We start from the raw sequence: 25,006 nt of genomic DNA, 5'->3' as shown, positions 1-25,006 counted from the left end.
TCCAATAAATAGAATAAGAATAGATGATGAAGGAATAAGAAATTTAAAAAAGATGAGTGCCTCTATTGAAGAGAAAAGCTTCCAAGTAAAGCTTAGACAGGAGAGCACTGGTAGGAGGAGGAGGACAGGGTAGAAATGTCCCAGCCGTGGGAAGTGCTTTAGCCAAAGCTCATGATTTCTTAGATGCTAGAGAATCTAGTCATGAGAAACAAAGCTGGAGGAGAGGAGTCCTTATTTTGCCATGTGCCTTATGGAATAGCTAGCAATAGGACTAAGGGGTACCACTTGCAAATCTCAGCAAAGTGATTTTACCGCTGTTTTCTTCTGTGTGTAATTGTGAAGAGTACGTGCCCGCTAGGAGGTTCATAGATGGAAAAGGAAAGCAGGCTTCGAGTCTAATGGTAACCTTGCCAGTAAGTATTTTCTGAAGTGCTGCATGAATGGAAACTCCTGCCAGATGATGATGGGTTAAATACAGTATCCTGAAAAGGGGTAAATCCCAGAGAGATCTTAGATGCACTTTTCCGTCCATTAATGGCCATCATTTCCCCTTTTCCTCTCCATCTCCCTCCACTTGCCTACAGTGGATGCTTTGCTTTGTATGCAAGACTGATAAATGAAGTGGGGAACTGGCCCAGTTCAGCCGAGGGGTGAACCTAACAATCTCCTGAGTCCCTTCCTGCCATATTATCAGTGATCTTGCTGGTGTAATGAGGACACTGGTAGGGTCTGAAGTGAAGTTCAACGATCAGCTATCACTGAGCAGTGCTGTGGTGAGTCAGAGGTGAGCTAGGAACTGTACAGTGGAAAAGTCCTAGTCTAGCTACTGTAGTAGAAAATCACGCTGGAGCTATGGCAACATTAGCGATCATTCAAATGCAGACATTATATTCTAGATAGGTATGTAAACTATTTCTTTTTTTTTGGGTGGAGGGAAGTATTTGTATTACACAGTCAATGTACCAGTTAGAAAGATGAACTTTTAATCTCAGAACTTCCAGTTTGTGACTCCTTCAGTTTAAAAATCAAGTGATCTCTCCCTATACTTTTTCTTATTTGGAGACATCTAGAAGGGGGAGCTGAAAGGCTGTCTTTAGCAATCTGAATTAACCTACCACACCTGGGTACAAAATTATTTTTTTTCTAAAGTGCAACATACCAGTTAGGCTTCTGCTCTCAGAATCTTTCTCTTGCATCTGCATACCCTCATGCCTTGTCTTCATAGATAATAAAAACATGCAGAACCAGATCCTTTTCTAAGTGTGTTTCGCGCTATTAATCTTTTAATTGCAGAATGTACGGGGTGGTAGAGTGCGTGCTAGTAGCTTTCAAACAAATTTATTGTATGATGCTTGATTTGGCTTTAAGCATGACGTTAACTGATGAGAGGCCCATTCTTTTCCAGGACTTGTATGTAGCTGAACATGTCCAAATGAGTTAGTCATTAGATATACCCGGTCGTCAGTCTTGCATGCTGGCAAGTCGAGAGGTGCAACTCTGCTCTGTTGCTAGTCAGGTGGTGCTGCCAAAAATCAGTTTTGCGCTCCGTGGGAGCAGTGCTAAGCACTCATTTTGCCCCCTTGGTCTAGAGCTCAGCCAAATATTGAAGGTTACGTAGCCAAAACTGCAGAAATAAAAATTAGTTTGAACTGAACCATGCAGAGCTTCAAAATGGAAACTTGAACTTTCTGAAGTTGAATGTGAAAATATTTTTGTAAAACTAATCTAGCAACAAATGAGAAACTATATACAAATTCATTTACTCTGGATACCATTAAGGAACTTTCACTTTAAATATGACATTTTGAAATATTTCCTTTGTGTAATAGAAACTGTTCTTGTAAAGATAATATGCAAAAATATTTTGAAAAGTTTTTAACAGTATATTAGGGCAGAATCTGTCTAGACTTTTTTTTTTAAGTACTCCTATGGTTTGGATGCTAAATTTTCAGCTTTATATGATTACTATTTATTATTTGTAAGAGGAAGTGTATATATGATCTGTGTGTTTTTATTCTATATGATATTTTGGGATCAGTACCACATGGGTATATGACACAAATGGGATCATGGTTCGTGATGCACTCTGAAATGTTTCAGTAATAGCACCAGCAGCATGAGAAGTGTGTTCTTTGGGACCACTGGGAAAATGTTACACAGTTCTGCTTCATTCTTTTTAAATATATATATATATATATATATATATAATGCTCATTTAATTCTCTCCTTTAAAACCTCTGGTATAAAGATTTTTATAATTGTAAGAGATGAAAAAGACTAAGGAAATTGGAGTGGTTTGTGTATACGTGTGCTTTCACAAGTAATCTTGCAAATGTTTCGGGGGAGGTTGGTGGTTAACTGCTGCCTTTTGTTGTGGAAAGAGAGGAAAGTTTGAGATTATTTTGGGTTTTGTGTTTTTTGTTGTCTTCATGTCCTACAAACTGGAATGCAGGCCAGAATGCTGCAGTAAACTGGGACCAGAGCATATTCTAGTCTTTTCCAGTTACTTCTGTAGATATTTGTATCAGCCCCTCAGCAAAACCCATGGGAGTTCCCAACTTAATGCTTTGTAGGATCAGAAGCCTGCTGAAACTAAGCCTCTTGGTTTCGTTCATGTATTTATACACTGATGTGGTATTTGCCTTTCCAACATGCAGAGGAAGAAGGTTTTAAATTAAACAAACAAAAATATTTTCATTAAAATGCTCTGTCATTTAAATGCCATGAAACCATTTGTGTCCATATTTGGGCCTGATCCTCTGTTCCTTATTTAAATCAGGCAAAGTTTTACAGAAGTGAGATCTGAACCTACAGGTACTAAAAGATTCTTGAAGTCTGTCAGACGTAGAGGGTAGCTTAAACTACTTAATTTCAAGAACCTTCAGAATGAAAAAAAGAAAATAAAAAAAGCAGTTGAGTGAGTGGTGACTGAGAAGCTGGGACCTTATCTTGCAGTATTTTAAACAAAGGACACATTTGGTATGCTGGTGTCTGAAGTTACTCTGCATCTACATAAAACTGGGAAAGCTTGGCCAAAAAAAAAAAAAATCAGAAATGCAGTGGAACCTGCTGGATATTTAATGCCCTCAAAATCTTGGACATAGTGCGTGCAGACTCACTGGAGCACTGAACATGAGCTGTAGGTCTGAGGCTTTAGGGAAATGCAGCTCCTGAGCAGCTGCTTTCTGCATGCTCATGGTGGCTTGCGAGTCCTGGATGAGCTGGCAGTAACTGTATCCCAGACTTTGTGTGGCTTAGGAGTAGTTGCAGTGGACGTAGTGCCTGCCGCACAGCCATTTCTTGTACATAATGTCTTTGTGTGTTTTTGTTGCAGTTTTGTATAAACCTTAAAAGCTATTTTTGTTTCTCATTTGGTTTAAGGCAGTCCTCTTCTATACTGACAGAAGAAATCCAGGTGGAGAAAAAACATGCCTTTGTTTAGTAAATCGCACAAAAATCCGGCTGAGATTGTGAAAATTCTGAAAGAAAACATGGCCATATTGGAAAAACAAGAAAAAAAAACAGAAAAGGTATGAGGTAATGTTGTAGAAGACCGATAAGCTTTTTATACTGGGGGAATAGCAGAATAAAGGCAATGAAATTGTGTTCACACGCTGCCCTGATTCGGCAGGCACTTTCACATGTAAGTAACTTTATGAATGAAGAGTTCTACTGAAATCAGTGAGCTTTTGCGTAAGTAAAGGGCAACAGATGTGGGGGTCAAAAAAGTACGTATTGGGATCCAGCAGCCTCATCCAGAAAGAAAGGTAAAATACTACTACTTTGAATAGTAACATGTCTAACAAAATGGCCTGCAAGACTATTTGAAAAATATTGTACTGCTAATTGCTTTAGCAGGGTGATAAATGAGACCGCCAGTTAAAGTGCAGGTACCCACACAGCAGAACTGACTTCTGATGAGCATTGTTCACACCAAACAGCATACGCGTATGTGTTTAGATGCCTATGAAAGAGATCTCACTTCATCTATCCTTTCCAAGCTTTTCTGTGCTCGCTTTTCCTAAATAAACTCTGCTCATCGTATTCTAATTATAGTGCTACATTTTTGCTAATAGTATTGCATCCTGCTTTTGGTTCTAACTCTGTGACACAGACCTGAGTTTCTTTGGCCCCTGCACTTCTGAACTCCTCTGGTGACCAGTTAGGAAGGCACACTCCAGCGTAGAAAATATTCCCACTTAGGAATTTGTGCTTGCATAAAATCAAAACCTTTAAAACTTTTTTTTGCATCAGAGGCTCTCTGTATTATAGTCACTGTAGTAGAGGCCAAAAGTAGTATATCACAGAATGGTTGAGGTTGGAGGGGACCTCTGGAGATCATCTAGTCCATCCGTGCTGCTCACAGGGTCACAGAGAGCACTGTGTCCAGACGGCTCTTGAATATCTCCAGGGAACCCAGCTTGCGTATGAGCTTGTATTAAGAAGTGAACCTTAGTTCCCTTAGTGTCCTTAGTGGGTTTCTCTTGAAACTTTTAGGTTCAAAGAAAGTAGCTCCAAGTTTGTCAGTTATGTAGAACTGGTCACGTGGATTTCAGTGAGGCCTCTGGTATTTGATGTCTCGTTCTGAAATACCTTCAGTTAATTGAAGAGCTCTAAAAGAATTTGACTCTGAACTAAAACTGAGAATAAATAAATAAATCAACAGATTCTCTCCTCCCCTGCTGAATGCATCTTTCAGAAGCTGATTAAAGAAGACATTCAAAGCAGAAGCTCTAGAGTTTTTTTTTTTTAATTTGCTTTGCAGTATGACTCTTCTGAGTTGTTGTTTTGAGGATTTAGACTTTGAGCTTTTTTGTTTATTTGGATGTCAGTGACAAAGTAGGAGAAATTTGGGCTTCTTAGAAAATTGAAAACTTGATTTACGTTTTTCATAAAACTCAGAACAACTGGTATGTATTCTCCTCACCAAGTAAAAGATGCAGAAGATTTCCCTTGGTCTATTAGGATGGAAACAGCTTGCAAACTTCATAACAGTGCTTATTTTGCGTTAGATTGAGCAGAATACAAACAGGCCATTTAAAATATCTAAAAATCTGGCAGGCTTCAGTGAACTGGGTTCCTTTGAATTGCCCTATATTTTTAACACTTTAGCAGTCAGTTTAATCCCTAAATCCATGCTGCTTTTGACAGGGAGCAGCCCACTGGTTTTGCCCTTGTGTGCGACTGGCAGTTGTAGGGCCAGGTGGGGTTGAGATCAGGGAAACCATCAGTCTGGTAACTCTGTCGTACGCCCCTGCCGTGCACGCACCAATTTTGTCTGGGCAAAGGAGAAGGGGTTAGTTTTTGGCGTTCTCTACCCTAGTTTATCGTGGTGGTATGGAGACGGTTGCCGCCACAAACAGAGTGAATGAGTGGTCAGGGGAGAGGAGGAAAGGGGGTCAAGACAGTTGCTTCAGCAGCAAGGCAGAAAGGCAAGAAAGCAGCACTATTTTAGGCAGCATTTACCCGTATGCTCACGTGGCTGACTGAATCAGGACCTTGCACTCGCATATAGAGGAAGCACAAAGGGCCTTTCTCCTCGAGCCGAAGGGAAGATCTCAGATTACTCAGTAATGTTACCTGCCATCTAAATGGTTGCACTCAGCTGGTCTGAAGTAAATCCTACCTGTTAATGAAAACGGCCTGATTAATGGTCCGGTGTTCAGGGAAGTAAATCACAGGGAAGATCTTTAGTACTGTGACAAAGGTAAACTTAAAAATTGGCAGGGAAAATAAGTCTTGTTAAAACAGTCACGCCATCATGTCTCTTACTATATACACGAGGTTTATGAGCCCAGTAGACCTGTGTTTGTTTGAATGTAGTTTACATTTTGATTTGGGGAAGAAAAGACCAGGATGAGACTTTCAGTGGTTCACTGGTTTTCAAACCTTATTCACCCACTAGACTACTCTAATGAATAACATTTTGTTGGATTTGCTACGTATGTTTATAGAAAGTTAACTGGAAACAAAAGCAAAGAAAAATAGAGGTAATATTCTCTGTGCTTTACAGAGACTTGCAAGATTTTGAGTTTTACCTCCAATTTATGCTCCAAAGGGAGGTGCAACGTGTCAAACTTTGATAAAAGGGCAGTCACGGTTCTGGTTCTAGAGCAGCCTGCAGCTGCCCAGAGGTGTTGGAGCTTGCAGGCCTGTGAGCACGTAGCAGTCTGGGAATCAAGGCTCTCCGATTTTTCCGATTTCTGTCTCCTTGTCATTTGCCACGTGAGCTGGAGAGGGGCCACCGTGCCTGGGCAATCAAAGTTCCCAGGACTTCTAAGGAGTATGACTCCCAGTGTCCTTGATCTTACTCCCTTGCAAAATAGCTGCCAAGTAGAACTTGCTTCAGAGACCCGAATGAGGAGATGTATCTTGGGACACTTTAGCTCTTATTCTTACACAGCAAATGTATGTGGGCCGAGACAGCTGCTAATACATTCAGCATGGGCAGAGAGGAGTGGCAAGGCCTAAATAACTGAAAGACGAGATCTTCTTTGTTTCCTTTGTTGAGTTGAGCAATCAACTACAAGGTGAAGGTGCCGTGGGCTGCTGAGATGGTGCAAGGTCAGGCAGGGAGAGACTTGACCTTTCTAATAAAACTTGACGTAACTTTTGGTGGAGAACCATCTAGCACTAGCCTTCAGTACTATTTTTAAATAGAGCAAAAAGGATCATTCCTACGAAGCTATGCCTTGCACAGGTAGTGAGAGCTTAATAGTAAATTAGTTAAGACTTTTTGAGGAGCTGGAAGAGGGAGAGGGTACAACTTGAGAGAGAGGACAAAGTCAGTATACTTGTAAGGATAAAGGCAATTATTTCTTTTCCAAGACAAATTGCTAATGCACATAATATGCAGAAGTTTACACTTTTTCTAAATGATGCCTATTACTAGCCATAAAATAGGACACGTTCAGACTTTTTCCAGTATGTGGAAGCTGGTCTATTGATTGCAGTAGAGCTTGTCGTCTTAGATAAGGATTGAATTTGACCCAGTTTCTCCATGTATCATTTTTTGCCAAACAAAAAAAAAAAGGGCGCAGTGTTGCCATAGTGCTTTTTATACATTGTCAACTGAAAAATAGGCTGAGTTTGAATGTTTACTCCTTACTTTTATTTTTCTGTGGGGAGTGGGGGAGGGGGTTGTTTGCTTGCGTGGATATACAGGTGTTTAAAGCCTTACAGTTTTCTCAGCTACACTCTGAAGGCTGATAGAGCACAGGCTGAGAAGGGTCACCCCACATGGCCCCTTTTCCTCTGAAGTGCTCTACTATCTTCTTTTTCTTTTTTCTATTTCTTTTTTCTTTTCCTTTTTAAAAATCTACTTCAAAGAAGGTGTTGCAGTACTGGGAAGGCAAATGTAACAATTAGAGGATTAGGTAGGCTAAGACAGGACTGGAAAAATGGACTAAAGCCTTCCTTATTCAGCATCCACTTCTTTTCCGGCATCTGAAATAAAATATTTTTGTGACACGTGCGATTGCCTGTCTGAGTTCCCATTTGGATGTAGTGAAGAGCATTTACATTTATTACAGAATCCTGTACATTTCATAAGGAGTTAATCTCAGTCCTATGGAACCAAACTGTGCCTTGGATTTAATACCCATTCTGGGGTTAAGCAGAAGAGAAGGGAAGTATTTAACAATCTAGGAAGTGAAGCCTTCTGCAAAGCCTTTTTGCTGGGCTCTGCACCTCTTTCTTCTTTCTGGTGCAAATTCCTGTACTGTCTGGAGGATGTTGCATGAACAGGGAGCAGGGGAGGGGAAACCTTGTTAGCAGCAGTAGACAAGAGACTTGTTAAAGAAACCTGAAGACCTGACAGCATGCGGCATGTTGGTCACGCTGCTTAATTTGTTACTGATACGCAGTCATATATTTTGCTGATGGATGCTGTTGATGGCTGTTGTAAAGGGCATTAATAGAATGGATGCGTTACCCATCTCAGAAAACAGGGAGTGACACCCTGACTTTTTAAGGTCTTGTGGTCAGCATAAAGCAGTTTAGGCTGCATACAGTATATCACTGAAGCGTGTGCTTGAAAACAGCCTCCTCTCACTGTTAACCAAACATGCTAGGGTGCGGCGCCGGTGACTCAGTGCCATCTGTGGTGCCTACAGGTTTGGTAACATTTTCTGAACCAGCTCAGCAAGAAAAGCCTTTAAAGTGTCACGTGATTTTAATTTAGAAATGCAAACTGACCTGGGGTCAGTTGAAACTTGGCCTAAGCTGCCTTTGCGCTTGGCCTCGATAAGCTGAAAGACATGCAGTCTTTGGCATAGCTGGTCTAAGACTTGGGTTTGTAGTGGAACCTGAAACCAAGTGAGTCAAAACTGATTTGGGGCTCTGTGGTGAGCGTTTTTCTGGCAGACAGAACCACAAGGCTGCAGTGTCTTTAATCAGTGTTTAGAAATGAAGTAAAGCTGCAAGTAAAAGGCCTTGAAGTATCTTGCCTCTTCCCCTTACATTTAAACGTGTGTAACAAGACTGCTTATTCAGAGAGATCACTCTAACCTGTCCTCTGTTCATCTGCAGGTACTACCAAAGTTGGTACTGTTCAGAAGAGTCAAGGGAGCAGTATTTTAATAGTTAGTTAGGCTTAATATTTCCAGAACAAATAGTTATATCAATAAATCCAGCTCTTCTGCATCGCACCAAAGAAGCCATCCTCCGATCCGGTTTGTCTTGCTCATCCCTCCGCTGATAAAGCACCTGGGCATCCGTGTGTAAGATGTGGTGCGTGCAGGCAACATGATGTGCGTTGGCATGGACGAATGGTTGCGTGGCTGTCGGGAACGCCGGTATCTGTGAACTTGATTTGGTACCTGCCAACATCAGTTGCAAAATTACCTTTGACGACTTTGGTGTATGGTGGAGCCAAGCGAATAAGATAAGAAGGGCTTGGCCCCCGTTACTTCTAACTCTGCACAAAATGCACGTGTCCTGGGATTTGGTGGAACGTTTCATGTTTCAGCTTCCCCGTTCTGCTAATTGCTCCAGAGAGGGGAGAAACTCCAGATACTATTAGGTTAGGTGCTGGTGCCAAGAGCGTAAGACTTGGCTCTTTTGGTTGCTTTTTTATTTTTAAGCACCTTACAACCTCTGGTTCTGTTTTAAGTGCACAATTAAAAGTGGGAAAGGAATCCACGTCTGGGTAGGGCAAACCTGTCTCTTCCGTTTAATGACACTGCCTTTTAGAAGAAGTTTTCCCATTGTGTACGTTTGGCTAGCTTGTCTTTACCAACCTCCTTGAGTACTAGGCGATAATATTTTGCTAAAGTGACTGAATTCGTGCCTGCTGATCCTGAATGTTCTACTGAAGTTCACAATTTGTTCCTGTGCAACTTCCCTTTAGCATGGAGTTGCACCAACAGCAAATCAGTTTGGGATGTTTCTGAAGCTGCACAGATACCGGCCTCAGAGTTTGCTATTACGAGTCCTTACAGTTGCATGTAGGGAGTGGTGTTTTGCCACTCTTCTTTTAGGGGAAAAATTGGTTTGATTCACACAGTGAGAATGTCTTTAAATGGGTCTGTGAGCTAAAACAAGACAAAGCCAAACCAAGGAGCCGTATGCTTTTGATCCTAAGGCATAACATGCAATACTGCAAGTTCACTGGATTGCACATTTCAATGTTTTGCATCACACCGGCAGACACTGTGTGTATGTTACTGTGTGGGGCTGTGCAAAATAGTAGCGGTTTAGAAACATATTTTTGTATACAGTGCATTGGAAATATGCTAGTGATACAAGTAGAAGCTCTAAGATCCTGTTCTCCATGTTCTTGTGAAGAGTTGAGAGTTTCCTGATCAATATGCAGGTGCCAAATGTTAGAACCCAGTATTTGTCTTATGTATATTTAATATCTGAGTTTGGAAAGGTGGCAAAGGGTCATGTGATTCTTTTTCTCACTCTTAGGGTGGTCTTACATGTTGCATTAAGTCCCTGGGTGTAAAAAAGTAAGAATAAGCTATTTTGACCTGTAACATATGTGTGTACATATGTGCGAGCTGGCAGACTTGCCTGTGAAACAGAGGTAAAATAGAGACAACACCCGGAAAGTTATGAAAGTCACAGTTCAGGCATTGGAGCCCATGGCTGTTGATTATTCAAGGCTTGACACTTTTCCCTTTTTGGCTTTTGTGTTCTGCCTTGAAGAGGAGTAACACGAAGGGATAACTGAATCTACACTGCGTAGCAGGAGATCCATTTATTTCTATCCTTGACAAGCCTAATAGGTCTGGATCACAGCTATATCATATGAGACTCTTAAGATAAGTGTGAAATTGATGTAAGTGGTGTTTTTTACTGCAGATAGTAGCTAAGGAGAAGGGCAGAACAAAGTTTGTAGGTAGAGGTTGAGCTCTGTAGGTATTTAGGCCAGTTGGTATAGCTAGAAATTTAAGTGAAGCTGCGGAAGTTTGGGCCTCTTGTTGAAACGTCTCTATGATGTCCTATGCGGTTTTTCAAGACCTGTTTGTACAAAGCTGCTATTTCTGAAACAAAATATCTGCTTTGTATATTTTGCTGTAACACACACAAGCACTATTGCAGGGAAGGCAGCTTGATCTTGGAGTATGGAAAAAAATCTTGTAACTATGGAAATAAAAATTCAGCCTTCTGCGTGAGCAACAGATTAGACCTCTGTTGTAACCTTCTATGTCACCCTTTAAAATCTCTCCGTAAGAAAATGAGGTATTCTACAAGAATAGAAAAACTGTAAGGCCAGTAGGATCACTTTGTAATCCCTTAATATAAAAAATACGTATTATTAAACTGTCTTTTATGATAGTGGAATATAGAGAAAAATGGAACAGTTTAGGCTGCATTCCTTAATAATGATATGGTTTTTCCAAGCCTGCTAAATTATTACCCCAGGAACGTTATTAGGCACTTTGGCCCTCCTATAGAGATCAGTACAAAAAAAAAAAAAAAGCTGAAACTAAGAAATTATATTCTAGACCTGGCAAAGCAAGTTAAATTTTAACCTAATGTTAGCCCTGGGGTAAAAGAAGGTCAAGATGTTTTATAACACAGGAATACTGAAATATTTCAATAAAGATACAGTAGCATTCGCCGCTCTGTAATGCAGACTGGACTTCTGCAACCCAGTCAGCTGGTCTTCAGATTTGTATTAGGCTGCAGATAAGAGAGAAAAGCATTGAGGTTTTTCTAGGAAGAAATTCTTCATGTAGACAGGAAAAAACAAAGAAAGTGGCTTGTAAAACACCTTTGCCCTCTTGCTCCCGGAAGAGTTGGGATTGTACGGCCGTGAGCATTTTCAGCCACGTTTAGCACTAGAAAGGAAAGCGGACGTGAGATCACAGCAGTAATGCGCTTCTTCAAATCACAGATTTCAACGACAAAGCCCTGAAGCATAAAGTATTTTTAAATACTAAGAAGAGGTGCCATTTCCTGCCTTGCATCGCTTTCAGCTCAAGTGACCTTTTCCTACAGCAGATGTTGCATTAGCGCCTCAAAGTCTTGTAGCTGACTAGGTGCCAGGGGCCTGGCTGTCGACACATAATAGAAACAGCCTTCCACTAAAGAAAAGCAGCAACCTGAACAAAATCGAATAGTGTATCAGTTTAGCATCTGGTAATATCCTCTGAGGGACTAAACTTACTCTCACAGCCACAGTGATCTAAAGCTTCTTTCTGCTGTGATCCTGTTAAGTCCACAAGGACAAGATCTGTGAGGGAACCAGACTTGAGTGCCTTCAGCTCATGAAGTGTCCAGCTAACTGTTGAACTTTTTGAAAAGTATGGGAAGACATATTATTGCAGACAAAACCCCTACTTTAGCAGCAGAGGAGGCTGAACGTGTTTATAATTTAAGTTGCTATGGGCTGCCTGTCACTACAAACTATGCTCTGTGCATAAATAACTGTGTTATTTCCTGTGTTAGGCCAAAGCAGAGAAGAAATGGCCATCCTTGGCAAAATTGCCCTCTAAAGTTTTCATCAAGTGGCGAAAGCTTTCACCATTTCTGACTCCAATTTCACTGAGCAGATCAGTACAGGTTGCTCTCTCTTTCTCTCCCCTTAACGCAGCTAGCACAAATCAAGCTTGTAACCCACTTATGATGTACCCGTGTACCCACGCTGAATTTCAGCATGTGCCACACTGGAATTGGATCCTCTCATGTTTGTAGTCTGGGAGCTGAGATGCGTGAGGAGCACGTGTGGGAGAAGTGAAGACCACAACCCAGCGGGTTGCTTTAGGAGGTCAAGATCCTGAAGTCTGTGCAGTGGCAGCAACACAAATGTTGAATCGATGCATGTGCTGGGAATCAGCTTGCATTTCGTCTTCTGCTCGTTTGCCCTTTCTGTAACTTTAACTGTCTGAAGTTCAACATATTCCACTTTTAACATTTGTACATAATATGAACTGTTCTATTTAGGATTCTGTGAAGGTCAGTAATCCCTCCTCCCTCTTTTTCTTTCTCCACTCCAACAGACTCCTCAATATTATAATGGAATAAATTCACTCCTGAGGTAATATACCTAGAGGGGCATGGCCTAATAGTTCGGAAAGGAGCTTGTGCTTAGTTGGAAGAAATGAGGGAAACAGCTAAAGCGCTTGGATGTTTCCTGTGACCTTTCCTTTTGCTCCATAGCTTTTAGTGAAGTGACAGTTGCAGTGCTTTTTCTCTCGAATTGTTACCGTTGCCATTGCATCTGAGCACTTCTCATGTAAGATGAATAGTAGCGTGGAAGTCATAATAGGCTTTGTAGTTTCTGTCGTGTCTCTCTTTTCCTCACTGAAATGCTGTTTGTGGCGTTGCTGGGGGAAGGGGGTCTTGCTGAGGTTTGGAGTGATTAGTGTTTTTTGCAAATTTTCCCAAAGAGGGTCAGGAGCTCCCTGGCTTCTTATGAAAAGTTCTTCTAGGGCCACCTTTCTATTGTCTCTTATTTGCCGTGTATTTTGGTGAATGTACTTGCTTTTTTGTTTGTTTTGCGGTGGAATGTGTTTTTCCTCTGAGTTTTGAGCAAGCTTGCATCCCAGAAACAGTGCTTATGGACTTAGGGTTTTATTCTAAAACTGTAGCAAGATTAAATAGGAATTATGTCAAAGTAGGGGCTAGAAGTGGTTGTTAATTGGAGAATCTGTGTTTGGGATTATAGTTTCCCTACAGATAGATTATGCAGGATAGGGATAGAAGAGCAGCCCTTAGAGTCCAGGAGTCGCTTTTGGTGGAGGGTTGAATGACAGATTACGGAATATCCTAGAGAACATAAAAGGGGAGGAAGTTAAACACGAAATTTAAATTGCATGTGCAAGAGGCAAAGAAGATGGGAGGATGAGATGGCAGATTGATTGTAGTTGTGGCGCCCCGTTACCCCCATCAACACTGCAGTGTTCTGTAATTGCTTTTTCTCCTGCAGCAGTATACTCTTTGGCCTCCTTTTCCAGAGCTGAACCTGAGTTTTGCAGACGTCTTCTATGAATCAGAAAGGACTGCTTATATTTAAAAGGAAAATAAAGGTATCAAGTTTTTTTTTTTTTAACCACAGAATGCCAGAGATTTTCACACCCTACCAAGCAGAATGAGTGAAAAGCCAAAAATGTATGGGTTTTTCCTTGGATATGAAAATATTTGTGCAGCTCCTATAAAGATTTAGAGGTTTAGTTCACAAGATGGCACCCCTGTTGTTAATCCCATCTGTACTCTGTGGGATAGCTCTTGTGACATACCACTAACATTTGAGGTTAAAAATAGGCTCTTTTATTGAGCTACGTTAAGGAACAAAAAGACTTCTACTGTGGTTAAAGTTATCAGATAGTCATATTCATTTGCATGCCGCTCATGTTGGCCTATCTAAACCTGTCTAAAACTGCAAACAGGTACAAGCAGATTGGGGGAAAGCATACCTTTTTACTGTGCAAAATGAATGCTTGAAACACCCAGGTAGATGTAATGAGAAGGTGGCTTTTCTTCTAGGTTTACATTAATATGGATAAAATCCAGGAGTTAGATCAGTATAAAAATGTTGAGAGATCAACACCAGTCCAGAGATTTCTCTCCTGAACACTGTGGGGTTATTTTTTGCAGATTGAGATGGTGATACTTGAAAGCTTGACGTTTTTCCTTTCAGTTTATGAGAGAGGTACTGAAATTATCGGTCTAGGTTTGGACATCCACTAATGTCCAGTTAGCTTTTTACAAAAGACTCTTGAGGTTTCTGTGTGTGTGTCTTTCTGGCGTGCGCTTTTTTTCTTTTCTGCTTAGCTAGCCAAACACTCATTTCAAGTAAGCATTTTGCAATATAGATGTGAAATGCTGTCCTTCCTTCGGAAAGTTTCGTCACCTTGCCTAGGAATCTCCTGTCGTTCTCAGCTTTGCTTTCAAAACTCTGCCTTACTTGCTTCCCAGCAAAAAACCCAGCCAACCCTATATGTGCACTAGCTGCCCTAGCCATGCATGCGCGTAATATACCCTGACCCAGAGAGAGGGTCCCTTCATAGCCCAACGGTTAGAGCACCCAGGATTTCAGACAAACAAACAAACAAAAAATATTTAAGCCTTTGCTCCAAGGAGTCTTTTTTTAATATAAAATGGAGCAAACCTAGGAGGAGAGAGTGAGACAGAGCTCCTGCACTGTAGCCAGTGGTTGTTTCCCTTTGAAAGTGGGACATGGTAATTCAAATGTAATGTAAGTCTGCTGACTGCCACGAACACCAAGCTACTACCTGTTTATACACATTTCTCTTTTATTTTTCTGTTGTAGGCTTTCATAAGGCAATTCCTGATTTGTATTCTAGGTTAGGCACCTAAAACATTGCATTGAATTAAAATAAATTAGGTGGGAGTAGAAGATGAAAGATTTATTTTTGCTGGTTTGGTGGCAGCTGTTGAGCTTTACTGAAAGCAAGTGAGGTTGTTTAATAATTTCCCAGCCTGAAACTTCAGTGCGTGGGAACTCGGTAGAGAAAGTCCCCCCTGAAGATGCTGGTGCGGAGCATAGGGCACAAGGCAGAGCAGGTAGTGGCAATGCCAAGTGACCAGGTTAGCAGGATTTATTTGGGCTATCTGTAAAGAAGCCAAGATAGTTCAGCAGCAAGCTGTCGTGGATGAGGAGATCCTGGCAGCCGGAGTCTGCCTGCTCAGTATCCCCGTTTGGTGCGTGTCTCCCAAAGAGTAGAGGATCCTGCTAGCACAGGTTGGTAAATGCCCTTCTAACTTTATCCTGTGGTCTGTAACTGAGGGCATGCCGTGTTTAAGTGGAATACATCCGTGCATTTGTGTAGGACCTGCGGGATCCAGTGCGAATGGTCCAGCCTCAGCGACTACCTAAAAATAGTAAACTGTTTAATAATAGAGGCAGTCATCCTAGGTACAGTCAGAAGCTTTTGTTTTGAACTGCTTTTTTTTTTTTTTAAGTAAATAAAACCTGTTTAGAAAAAAACGAAAAAAAAGCCAAAAACCAAAGTTATCTGTTGATCCACAGGCATCAGAAGAAGTGTCAAAATCCCTGCAAGCAATGAAGGAAATTCTGTGCGGTACCACAGACAAGGAGCCACCCACAGAAATAGTGGCTCAGCTGGCGCAAGAATTGTACAACAGTGGCCTTCTAGTGACTCTTATTGCCAACTTGCAGCTGATAGATTTTGAGGTAGGTCAACATGCATAAACCTTTCTTCTCCGTGGTCCCAATGTTGCCAGGACATATAGCTGTATTTTTCTGAAGCCTAAATTAAACAATTTTATTGCCTTCAAAAACATAGTTGCGCTGTTTTGCCCATGCTGAAGAAAGTAGCTGTTGCAGATTGATCAGTATACTGACAGATGTGTTCCTATACTGCATCCTACTTAACTTTCTTGATTTATTTTTAAACAAACACAAGAAAGAAATATTGGCACGTGTACCGAGACAAGGTGCTGCGAATATTGTTTCTGGCTTCGTGTGCTGCAGTGATTAACCTCTTACCCTGGGACAGTGCAGCTGGAACCAGCCACCCTCTCGGAAAGACTATGGCTGATCTAGAAGGGGTTCAGAGACTTGGAATGAAAATATGAAGAAGCATAGGAAAATCTCATGTGAAAAAAGAATGAAAAAATTGGAATGGTTTAGTTGAGAGGAAAGGAATTGAAAAAGGTGTTTAAAAACTGGCCGAAAATGACAAAGTGAATTGGATTGCCCCCATTTAATTCTTTGTGTAAAGGAAGAAAGGAATATAACTATTTTTTTTGCCAATCTGGGAAAAAATACTATGAATAAACACATATATAATTAAGCTGTGGAACTCGGTGACAATTTTGTTGCTAAAGCCAAGAACTTAGCGGAATTAAAATAACTGGACTTGCATATGAATATGGAGAAGAGAAGTTACAGAAGAAATGATTACAGTCATTTAAGAGAAATATAAACCCTTTAACTGGCAGGAGCTGGGAAGAAACTTTGTCACTGACAGGGCGCTATGGTGTTCCTATGGTCTGAGGTCAGCCGGGCTGCTGCCCCCAGGGCCCGCTGTTAGGAGCTTTGCAATTTCTCTGGTTCCCGGGCTCTGGTGAATCATCATCAAAAGTCTCTGAGCGTCTCTGAGCAGTCAGAAATTCCCGGCTGGCCGGCCAAGGGCCTCCTCAGCCCCGGTCTGCAGCGGGGGCAGTACCTGGCGTGCAGGGCAGGGCGGCCGCAGCATTTACAAATCAGCTCCTCGGAGAGGTGGGCTGATGCTGTCGGAGCCACTTTTTGGGGGAGCTGCTTCCTTGTGGAAGGATTTCTCCCCGTACGAAAGTCATTTGTTGTTGCTCCGTTTCTCTTTCCATTTTGAAAATGAATCAAAGGAAAGAATGATGGGTGGGTTTGTTTGGTTTTGGGCCGCACCCTGTGTGAAACCAGCATTTAAAGAGACTAATAAATTTTTAAAATTAATTTTTGGAAGTACTGTTAGTGGAGTTTCCCCACTCTTCCTCAGGTCTTGAATGCAGCAGTTTTTTTAATGCTAGAATTTCTTCAGAGCCTTTAATTTGTCATCTCCCTGCTTCCCCATGCGATTGTTAAATGTCGTAATTTTGATGCAGAATAAGAATTCAGTAATTTAAATTTGTTTGAAATAGAGAAAAAAGAAAAGGGGAGAAGAGAAGACTTTGTTACCAAATGTTTCATAGAAGGGAAAATTCTGCATTTTTTTTCGGTTGCCTGACTGTCTATATTGCTTTTTTCAGACATAAAATTCTGTACCTATACATTGAACCTGCAGTCTTCAAATGCAAACTGAGTGAAATAGCAGGAGTGTTGCTGAATTACTGCTATTCACATATTATAGTTCTAATAACATAATGTAAACATAGTTCTAATAACATGGTTCATATAAACGTAGTTCTAATAACTTTTATTGCAAAATAGTTTTTTCCATGATAAAGCCTTTCAATCATTTAGCAAAACTTTTAACTTTTACACAGATTCTTTTTAGCAGAACAGTAAAGTGAAATGTCATTGAAAAAGAGGCTAGTAAGAGCATATGTTGTTCTGTCTTCATATTTCCGTATTTTTTCAGTTTATCAAGTTTTCTGGTTGCATTTTATTATATTAATGTATTGTTTATAATTGTCATTTAGATGTCCTTGTTGACCAAGCAGTTTCATCACCTTTCAATGTGCAAACTGTTTTTGTGATTAGTATGTAATGACAGAAATCAAAAACTGAAATTACTTGAAAATCTGATTTCTGAAGGAAATTATGTTTATGTAAGTAGTTCATTTTGTGCTGGCCTGGCTCCTTTTCTCCTCCACGCTACCCTTCACCCTCCAAAAAGTTGCTGCACCTGGTGGGCACTTTGATCCCAATTTTGCATAGTAGTACTTATCTTTGAAGATGTGTTTTCAAAGACTTCATGAAATTTGGTGCCTGCTTGGAGGAAAAAAACCAAAATTACCACCACCACTGAGAAAAGAGGAGAAGCACGAGCTCGAGACCTGTCTCACTTGTGTTTCGTCTGGCAGTATATTTGTAGCACATGTGGCTGGGGAATGTGCGTGCGTGTAGAGGAGACTGTCACGTCCTTGCATCTCTCTATCGCACATCTATAGAAAACAGAGGCTTATTATTTCTCTCACTCAGGAAACAGTGTAATATTTTGTGGCTGACACTGTTGCAAAAAAACTAAAGTTGAGTTTGAGCAGAAGCCCAGAATCTGGATCAGACTGAATTTTGGGAAATTCAAAAGGTGAAATTTATTGGTGAACTTTGAAGAATTAATTGAGAAAAGCATGCATACAGAAATAGTTAAAAGAAGAAAAAGTGTTACTAATAGCATGTAAACCTAAAGGTTCATAAGCTGTGAAGCCAATAAAAAAGACAGTAGATAGCCACAAGCCTAAGATTAGTGATGTTAAAAATTTTCCCTTACTTTGCCTTTAAATGTGGGCTGTGTTGTGGTATAGATAGATATCTTGCAAGTTGTTATTCCCATGACGGCATCATGTGAGTTTTTCTTGTTCAAGTCTAGCCATTGTACTTTCTCTCCAAGCTGCCTTTCTGTCTTGTGCTTCAGTTGTCATATGTATTTCATTATAAGGTGAATTTGAATGGCAAATTCCAAGTGAGAGGCATTGCAAAAGTGTTCCAGCGGTTTTTATAGGTGTCTGACGGCGGGGGAAGTCTGCCCTGGTTCCCTCCTATCTGCCTCCATTCGCTAGAGAAGAACCCAGAGAGACCAACTTTGATTTTCACGCTTGTCCTCTGATCATTGGTCTCTAGAAACTGTGCTGCTATTGAATATAATGCCGTAGTGCACTAGTGCACCTAATATTAAGTGGCTAATATAAATTTTGGCTTAGCAGAGAAGAGCATGTAATTCTTGGCCGTTTTTGTCTCTCCCTTTCAACAGCTCTTCCCTTTTTGGGTTGTTTTCATTTTGGAGAAACTGCTGCGACCGCTGGGGATCCCGGGATTCCAGGCATACGTTACGGGTGTTGTAAAGATGGGGCAGAAGGGGCGTTTTTTGTAAAGAACTAGCTTAATTAAGACAATGTCCAAGGGTCAAAAATATTGCAGGCAAAGGCAGGTGGACTGGCCTGGTCTGATTTGGTTGTCTTATTTAATTCCCTTAGTCCCTGAGCCTCCGGGCCAGCTGGGCTGGAACGACTAGGACAGTGGAATATTTTGTGCGTCTCAACAGTGATTTATTTGTAGAGGTGAAACTAGGGAATTTCCCTCTGTGTGAAACTATCTGCTCCTTGGCTTAAAAGGTTCGGTAATTTCTTAGCCAAGGAATGTTTGTCCTCTCAAGACAGATCAATGAGCATGGACGGATTATAACTAACCTTTTGCTTTAGGTTGCCCTGTGCATAGTGACCCGCTGTTTACTCAGCGCCTTGGTTACTGGTCATTAGTGCAGCAGTCTCTCCCCTCCAGTAATTTCTCACGTCAGTCTCTCTCCTGTGGCCGGGGGAAAAAAGCAGTGAGGGAGGAAGAGGACTTACAATGCATGAGATATTGGCAAACGCTGTAGCTGAATAGAGCATAATTTGGAAGGACCTTCTGAAAAGTTTCTGCGTGGGGAAGTATTCTACTGCAAAATATGATTTTGCAAGTGTATGTGGGTCTAGGTAGAGGAGAAAATTAGGACAGGTTAAAGAGCCTTTCCATCTTAGTCGTGCCTAAAGTAGAGACATATGTATATATGACACAGCCGTTCTATCAGTAATATTTATTTTATTCTTTGTGATAAAATGATACGTATATGATATCCATAGAATCAATCTGTGTATCAGGGGCTGGGCTCAGTTTTAAATTTAACCGCGATTTTCAAAAATAAGATCAGATTCGCCTGGATTACGTGAGAATAATGAAAAGCTTAGCTTTGCAAAGCTAGGCTACGCATTGTTGTACTTGGTACTGGCTTGACTGCTGACATTTGGAAGCTATAGGAGCACAGTACACCCTGCAAAAGCATATTTGGCACAGGGCAGCTGCTTACGTGTTTTAGTATTTTCTCGTTGCTTATTAAAGATATCCAGGGAGTTGCTCAACAGCATTAAGGAGGATGCACATCTTCATTTGGCAAAATAAACGTGGACATGGGTGAAGGGGGATTAGTCGTCTTCAGAGCGACCTGATGGAGGAAGCCTTCTTGTGTCATTTGAAGAGACGGCAAGTGTCAGGCGGTGGGACTGTGTTAAATTTCATTTCCTCTTTAAGTAGAGATTATACTAAATGGTCGTTTGTTCATGTTTTCACAGTTGAAAATATGTTTTGCTTCTTTACCAGGGCAAAAAGGACGTTTCCCAGATATTTAACAACATCTTGAGAAGACAAATTGGCACACGCAGCCCTACTGTGGAATACATTAGTGCCCATCCACATATCCTATTCATGCTTCTAAAAGGGTGGGTGCTTTCATTTGACTTTGATTCCCATTAAACAACTTTGCCTGGAACGTGTTGGCATTGCAATTGGTCTCCTTTTTCACTTTCAGTTTAAAAAAAATAGAAGGGATTTCAGCCTTTGTTCCAGATTTCTTATTTTGTTTCTTTTCTACTGACTTACTTTTTACTTAAATGTATACCCTTAAATGATTGAATTATTTTATTTGACCGTTATTTCTTCACCGGACTTCACGTTGGAATAACTATGTGCTGATTTGTTTTTGCCTGCTCACCATGGGACAAGGACTTCAATGCTTGCCTTAAACTCTTCTGTAGCACTGTTGGCTACTGCTGACTGTCCTTTCGACCTCTTTGCATTGCGACAGTGAGTTATAGCGGTGTCTGTAAATAACTGGAGTCCAGTGCTTGGACCACCGCGCGGTAGAACACAGAGAAGCAAAAATGCACAAAAAGAGTAGTTGTGCCTGTGGGGCAGACTTCTTAAATGCTTGTAGCCACATGTGAGTTTCAACTTTAAATTATGCCAGCAATGAACTTCGTTTCTTTCAGCGTTAAATCTTTTTTTTTCCTTTTAACCTCTGAGGGAGTAATTGTTTAGCTGTAAGCCAATGGTTCCCAAGGTAAGTTGGCCAAAGAGGGGGAGTGCGCTGCAGCGGGGTGAGGACATCAGCTGCAACAGCATTCAGGAATGTGCAAGCATTGGCCTAAAATTCTTGAGGTTTCTGTCCTCTCTGCTTGGCCACAAAGTGCCTTCCCCTTAGCAAGAATCTTTGCTTTTCCAGCTCTTGAAATCTTCTGTTTTCTGATCAGCCTTTCAGTTTTCTGTGGTCTTCTTTTCTGGCTTTATGATTTTATTTATTTTTCTCCAAGAAAAGGAGAATATATGTGATTGCTTAGGATTAAAGACATGATTTAAAAATAAGAGTGTGTGTATTAGCTGAACAGTATGAAACAACATGGAATTCATGTATGGTTAGACTAGTAACAGCCATTCAAAATCATGCCATAAGCCTTTTAAAATAATAGTTTTTAAGGAAATGAACTTTTAAAATGTCTTTTTTGTTCTTGAGGCTGAAGAGTTGCATTTTTACCATTTGCTCCACAACCTGAATGGGGAAAATACTTAAACACCATCTGAGATATTTGCACGATAGGAAGGCAACCCCAAGGGTAAAATTCCTTTCAACCAGCTTCCACATCTCCCAAATGCAGACCTGACCGAGATGCCCTGGCCTCCTTTTAGAGTCAGAAATAGGCACTTCTAGAGCATGTTTCCTTTCCTCCTGAAATAGTTATTTGCTTCAAAGTGGGCAACATTCCAGTACAGCTGAGTAGGAAAAAGTAGTTGAGAGAACTGATTTATATCAATAATTGAAAGAATTATGAGCTTGTCATCATACACGGAGGCAAAACGTTGCTGTGACAGTAAGAGGTTTGGGTCTGCCTTTCACACAGGCAGAGTTGTGAGGAACCTGGGCAGCTCGTTGTTCTTAACTAGGTCTTGCTTTTAAAAGTATTGTGATGAGTGGTGATTTATCTTTAGTTTTGAAACTGACTTTTTTTGTGTTACTGGACACCGGCTTCCTCAGAAGGAAAGCCAGTACGCTCGTTAAATGTTTTTTTTTTTTTTTTTTTTGCGTTTGTTCATTTAAATTCAACATTTATATAAACTTCAAAATACTTGTTTCAGGGCAGTGATGATAATTCTCTCAGTCACGGCTGAAGCAAGTTGTACAACTGTTTTCAATTCCGTGTGTAGATATAATCATTTTCTTCCCTCTTCTCTGTCTTTACTTTTTGGATTCCCCCCCCACCCCCCATGTTTTTTCCACTCATTTTTGTTTGGCACATTGCATATGTATCTCTTCCATATGTCTCAGCTTTATTTAAAGCTAAAAAGTATTTTTGGACCATGTCCCAGATATTCTTTGGCATCTGTAAAAACAAATAATATTAAGATGATAGTAAAGATTGTGTGTTCTGCATATGTGCTGCTGATGGACACAACATCTCACTGTATGGTGACCCGAGCCAACTATCAGGGAGTATATTTAAACAGCCCCAGTTATGTACTTTGTGGAGACAGCTGATGTATCCTGCCTTAGACCTTCAGTGTAGCTGCGTTAGTTTGGGCTTCTGACTCCTTGTTCTTGACATCTTGACTCTCTGCACTGTATGGGCACGCTCTGTCCTCATTGTCATTTCTTGAGTTCCTCATTAGCAAGTGCTACCGAATTCTTCAGCAATAGCCCAGAACAGTTTTACCAAGCACTGAGGGGACCCAAATAGTGTAATGAAGCCAAACACAACACTGTCTTACCTACGTACGTCCACTGCCAGGAATGTCTAAAAACAATACTTAAAATACGTGCCAAAAGCCGGGGTAGGGCCCCAAACATGCAGCTTGCTTTGTGCAGGCCGTGTGTAGTGCTTGTGTGCAATGAGCTATGCGCCTGGGACACACATACTTAATGTTAGACATCACTGCTTGAAAACATGACTTGAAGACATGTTTTCAGGCCTATTTAATGTGAAATGAAACATCTGAAATCAAAATGTGCATAAAGGGAAGGAAAATGAATTTGGCTCACTTGTGAGAGACTGGAGTTACCATTCAGTGATTTTTATATGACGGTATTTGGAGAGGAGGGGAAAAAAAAAAACCCAGCGTTTTAGCCATGACTGTAAAAGAAAGAGCCTGGGACTGTTGTGAAGGCTTGTCATTGTTTGACTTGTATTGGATGCAAAATTTCCTCTGCCTCCTGACGGTCAGTTCCCAACAGTATCAACAAAAGGTTGCTTTTTCACTGCATAATGTGAGCTCTGTTGAGTGGGAAGGATCCTGAATCAGATCTCCCTCCCCATATTTCCCGCCAAATACTCCAGTGGCACTGCCAGTTTGCGATAATTGTTCTTACCTTTTAGGCTTTGTTTTACTTCTCGGCAACTCCCTCCCAGATTTTCAGCTTCAAAAAAATATGTAGCACATGATTCATTGCTTGCTTACATTTTTTTTGGTAGGTTAATTGACTTTCCTGCTGAGTGGGGACTTGCTTTCATAGCTTCTTATTTTCTGTGTCTGCAGGCTTTGTGTGCAAGTAGGATTTCAGATGAACACAATACTGGTGTATACAGTTTCTGATATATTTGGCCCAAATTTTTCTCTGGTATCAATCTATTGCATTCAGAGACATTAGCCTAGAAATAATTTGGGTCCTTTATAATTTAAAATATTTTCTTCCTTTCTAGTACAGTGACTATAGTGGATTTTGGAGTCTGTGGCACTGTGAGCAGTGTTTCTCTCAAGTTATAAATGTGTAGGATCTTATGTGACTAGGTAAGATCCTGTGTGAATATATATCCTGCCAGGTCCTGTCTCTAATGTACACAGCCACAGCCTCTGGTCTGTTTTGTGATGATCTGTTCACGTTACAGCACAGTAAATCTTAACGGTATATTGGCTGAAGTTGCAAAATTTCCCTTGGGTTTATCCAAGGATAGCTTTGAAAACAAGCTAGTGTAGAAGTTAGTGTAAAATCAAATAGGAATATAGCTGTTTGTCAAGAGCTCCTCTCTTCCAGGCTTGATGCCTTCCTAGTCTCCTTCCTGTGCTCCTTACCTTGTGCCATCTTCTGCGCTAGCCACACGGGATGAATTCCCATTGCACCAACGCGTGTTTCTGCTCTCGGGCTGTCTTGCCTCTTTCAGCCTCCACAATAAATGTTTTGAAATATTTCAAATCCGTCATTGCCTTTTTCTGGTTGCCCAGTAGTCAACGTCTGGGGAGTTCTTTAGGTTGTAAGTCCATCAGAACGGAGAAGGACACAATTTTTTGTTTCTGCTGCAGGAGTACGTCAGCGTAGAGTAATAACGGCTCATTAGAAATGATTTTGAAACCCAGCTCTACTGTTCCTGCTTGCCTGGTGGCTTTGCATGGAAGTGTGGGTACAGAGAACATGCTAGTTATGAGCAGGCAGCCTGTAAGCTTCTTTCAGGCCTGTTGCAGGAGCCAAGCCCAACTTCCCTCGCGTGTGTGAATAGTCACAGGTCCGTAACCCAGTTCTAGGCAATGGAGCATTTGACTAAGAATGATTCTGTTGATACTTGTGTTTTTAAAAGTTATTGTGCTGGAAACAATGTAGTTTGCTTGTATTCCAACCAAAATATTCCTTGGCCAACTGTTAAATATTTTCCTGGCTGCACTCCTAGGAGCAACTCTCCCTCTTTTTACTTGAAAATTACTATTCCAATTAATGGAGTAAACGAGAGGTATATCTTAACAGAAAACATCAACAAATATCTATTATCTAAAGAGTATTAAGTTCAAGTTTGCAAATGTTCCCCAAAATGACACAAATAGGGGCTGGACTGCATGCACGTGCTTAAGGGTGGGAAGCTTGATTTGCCTTTTTGGAATCAGTTGTTCATTTTCCATTAAGCCAACTATTGTTGGCATCAGGTTGAAGTATGCAGCTCTGGTATGCTCTCAAAACACTACTGTTCTTTTAAATTGCAAGTTGGTGGTAAATTTGAGGGCCCACTCACCTACAGCATAGATGGCATTTTGTCTTTTTTTTTTTTTTTTTCTTTTTGGCCTAGTGATAGAAATGAATTGTCTAGAAGAAAAATGATGCTGATAAGCTCTGGGTGATAATACGCAGTTCTGATATAGTAGAGC

At 40.9% G+C, this 25,006-nt stretch overlaps 1 protein-coding gene across 28 annotated transcripts in view; it reads left to right on the top strand.

Annotated features, from left to right (window-relative positions):
* The window catches only part of CAB39L (calcium binding protein 39 like), a 65,195-nt gene that overhangs the window by 25,120 nt on the left and 15,069 nt on the right, over positions 1–25,006 (top strand). For 15 of the 28 annotated variants that reach the window (XM_068929865.1, XM_068929876.1, XM_068929860.1 and 12 more), the window contains 3 exons: positions 3,382–3,530; positions 15,446–15,610; positions 20,210–20,328. In XM_068929865.1, coding sequence (XP_068785966.1) covers positions 3,429–3,530; positions 15,446–15,610; positions 20,210–20,328 — 386 coding nt within the window. In that variant the 5' untranslated portion in view covers positions 3,382–3,428. Of the gene's footprint in view, positions 1–3,381; positions 3,531–8,605; positions 8,731–13,373; positions 13,482–15,445; positions 15,611–20,209; positions 20,329–25,006 lie in introns of those variants that run through there. The other 13 variants (XM_068929873.1, XM_068929878.1, XM_068929872.1 and 10 more) reach the window with 4 other exon arrangements.

This window comes from Struthio camelus, chromosome 1 (genome assembly GCF_040807025.1).
Source record: "Struthio camelus isolate bStrCam1 chromosome 1, bStrCam1.hap1, whole genome shotgun sequence".
Lineage (NCBI taxonomy): Eukaryota > Metazoa > Chordata > Aves > Struthioniformes > Struthionidae > Struthio > Struthio camelus.
Note: the sequence above shows the minus strand (reverse complement) of the source record. Positions and strands in the feature narration are given on the sequence as shown.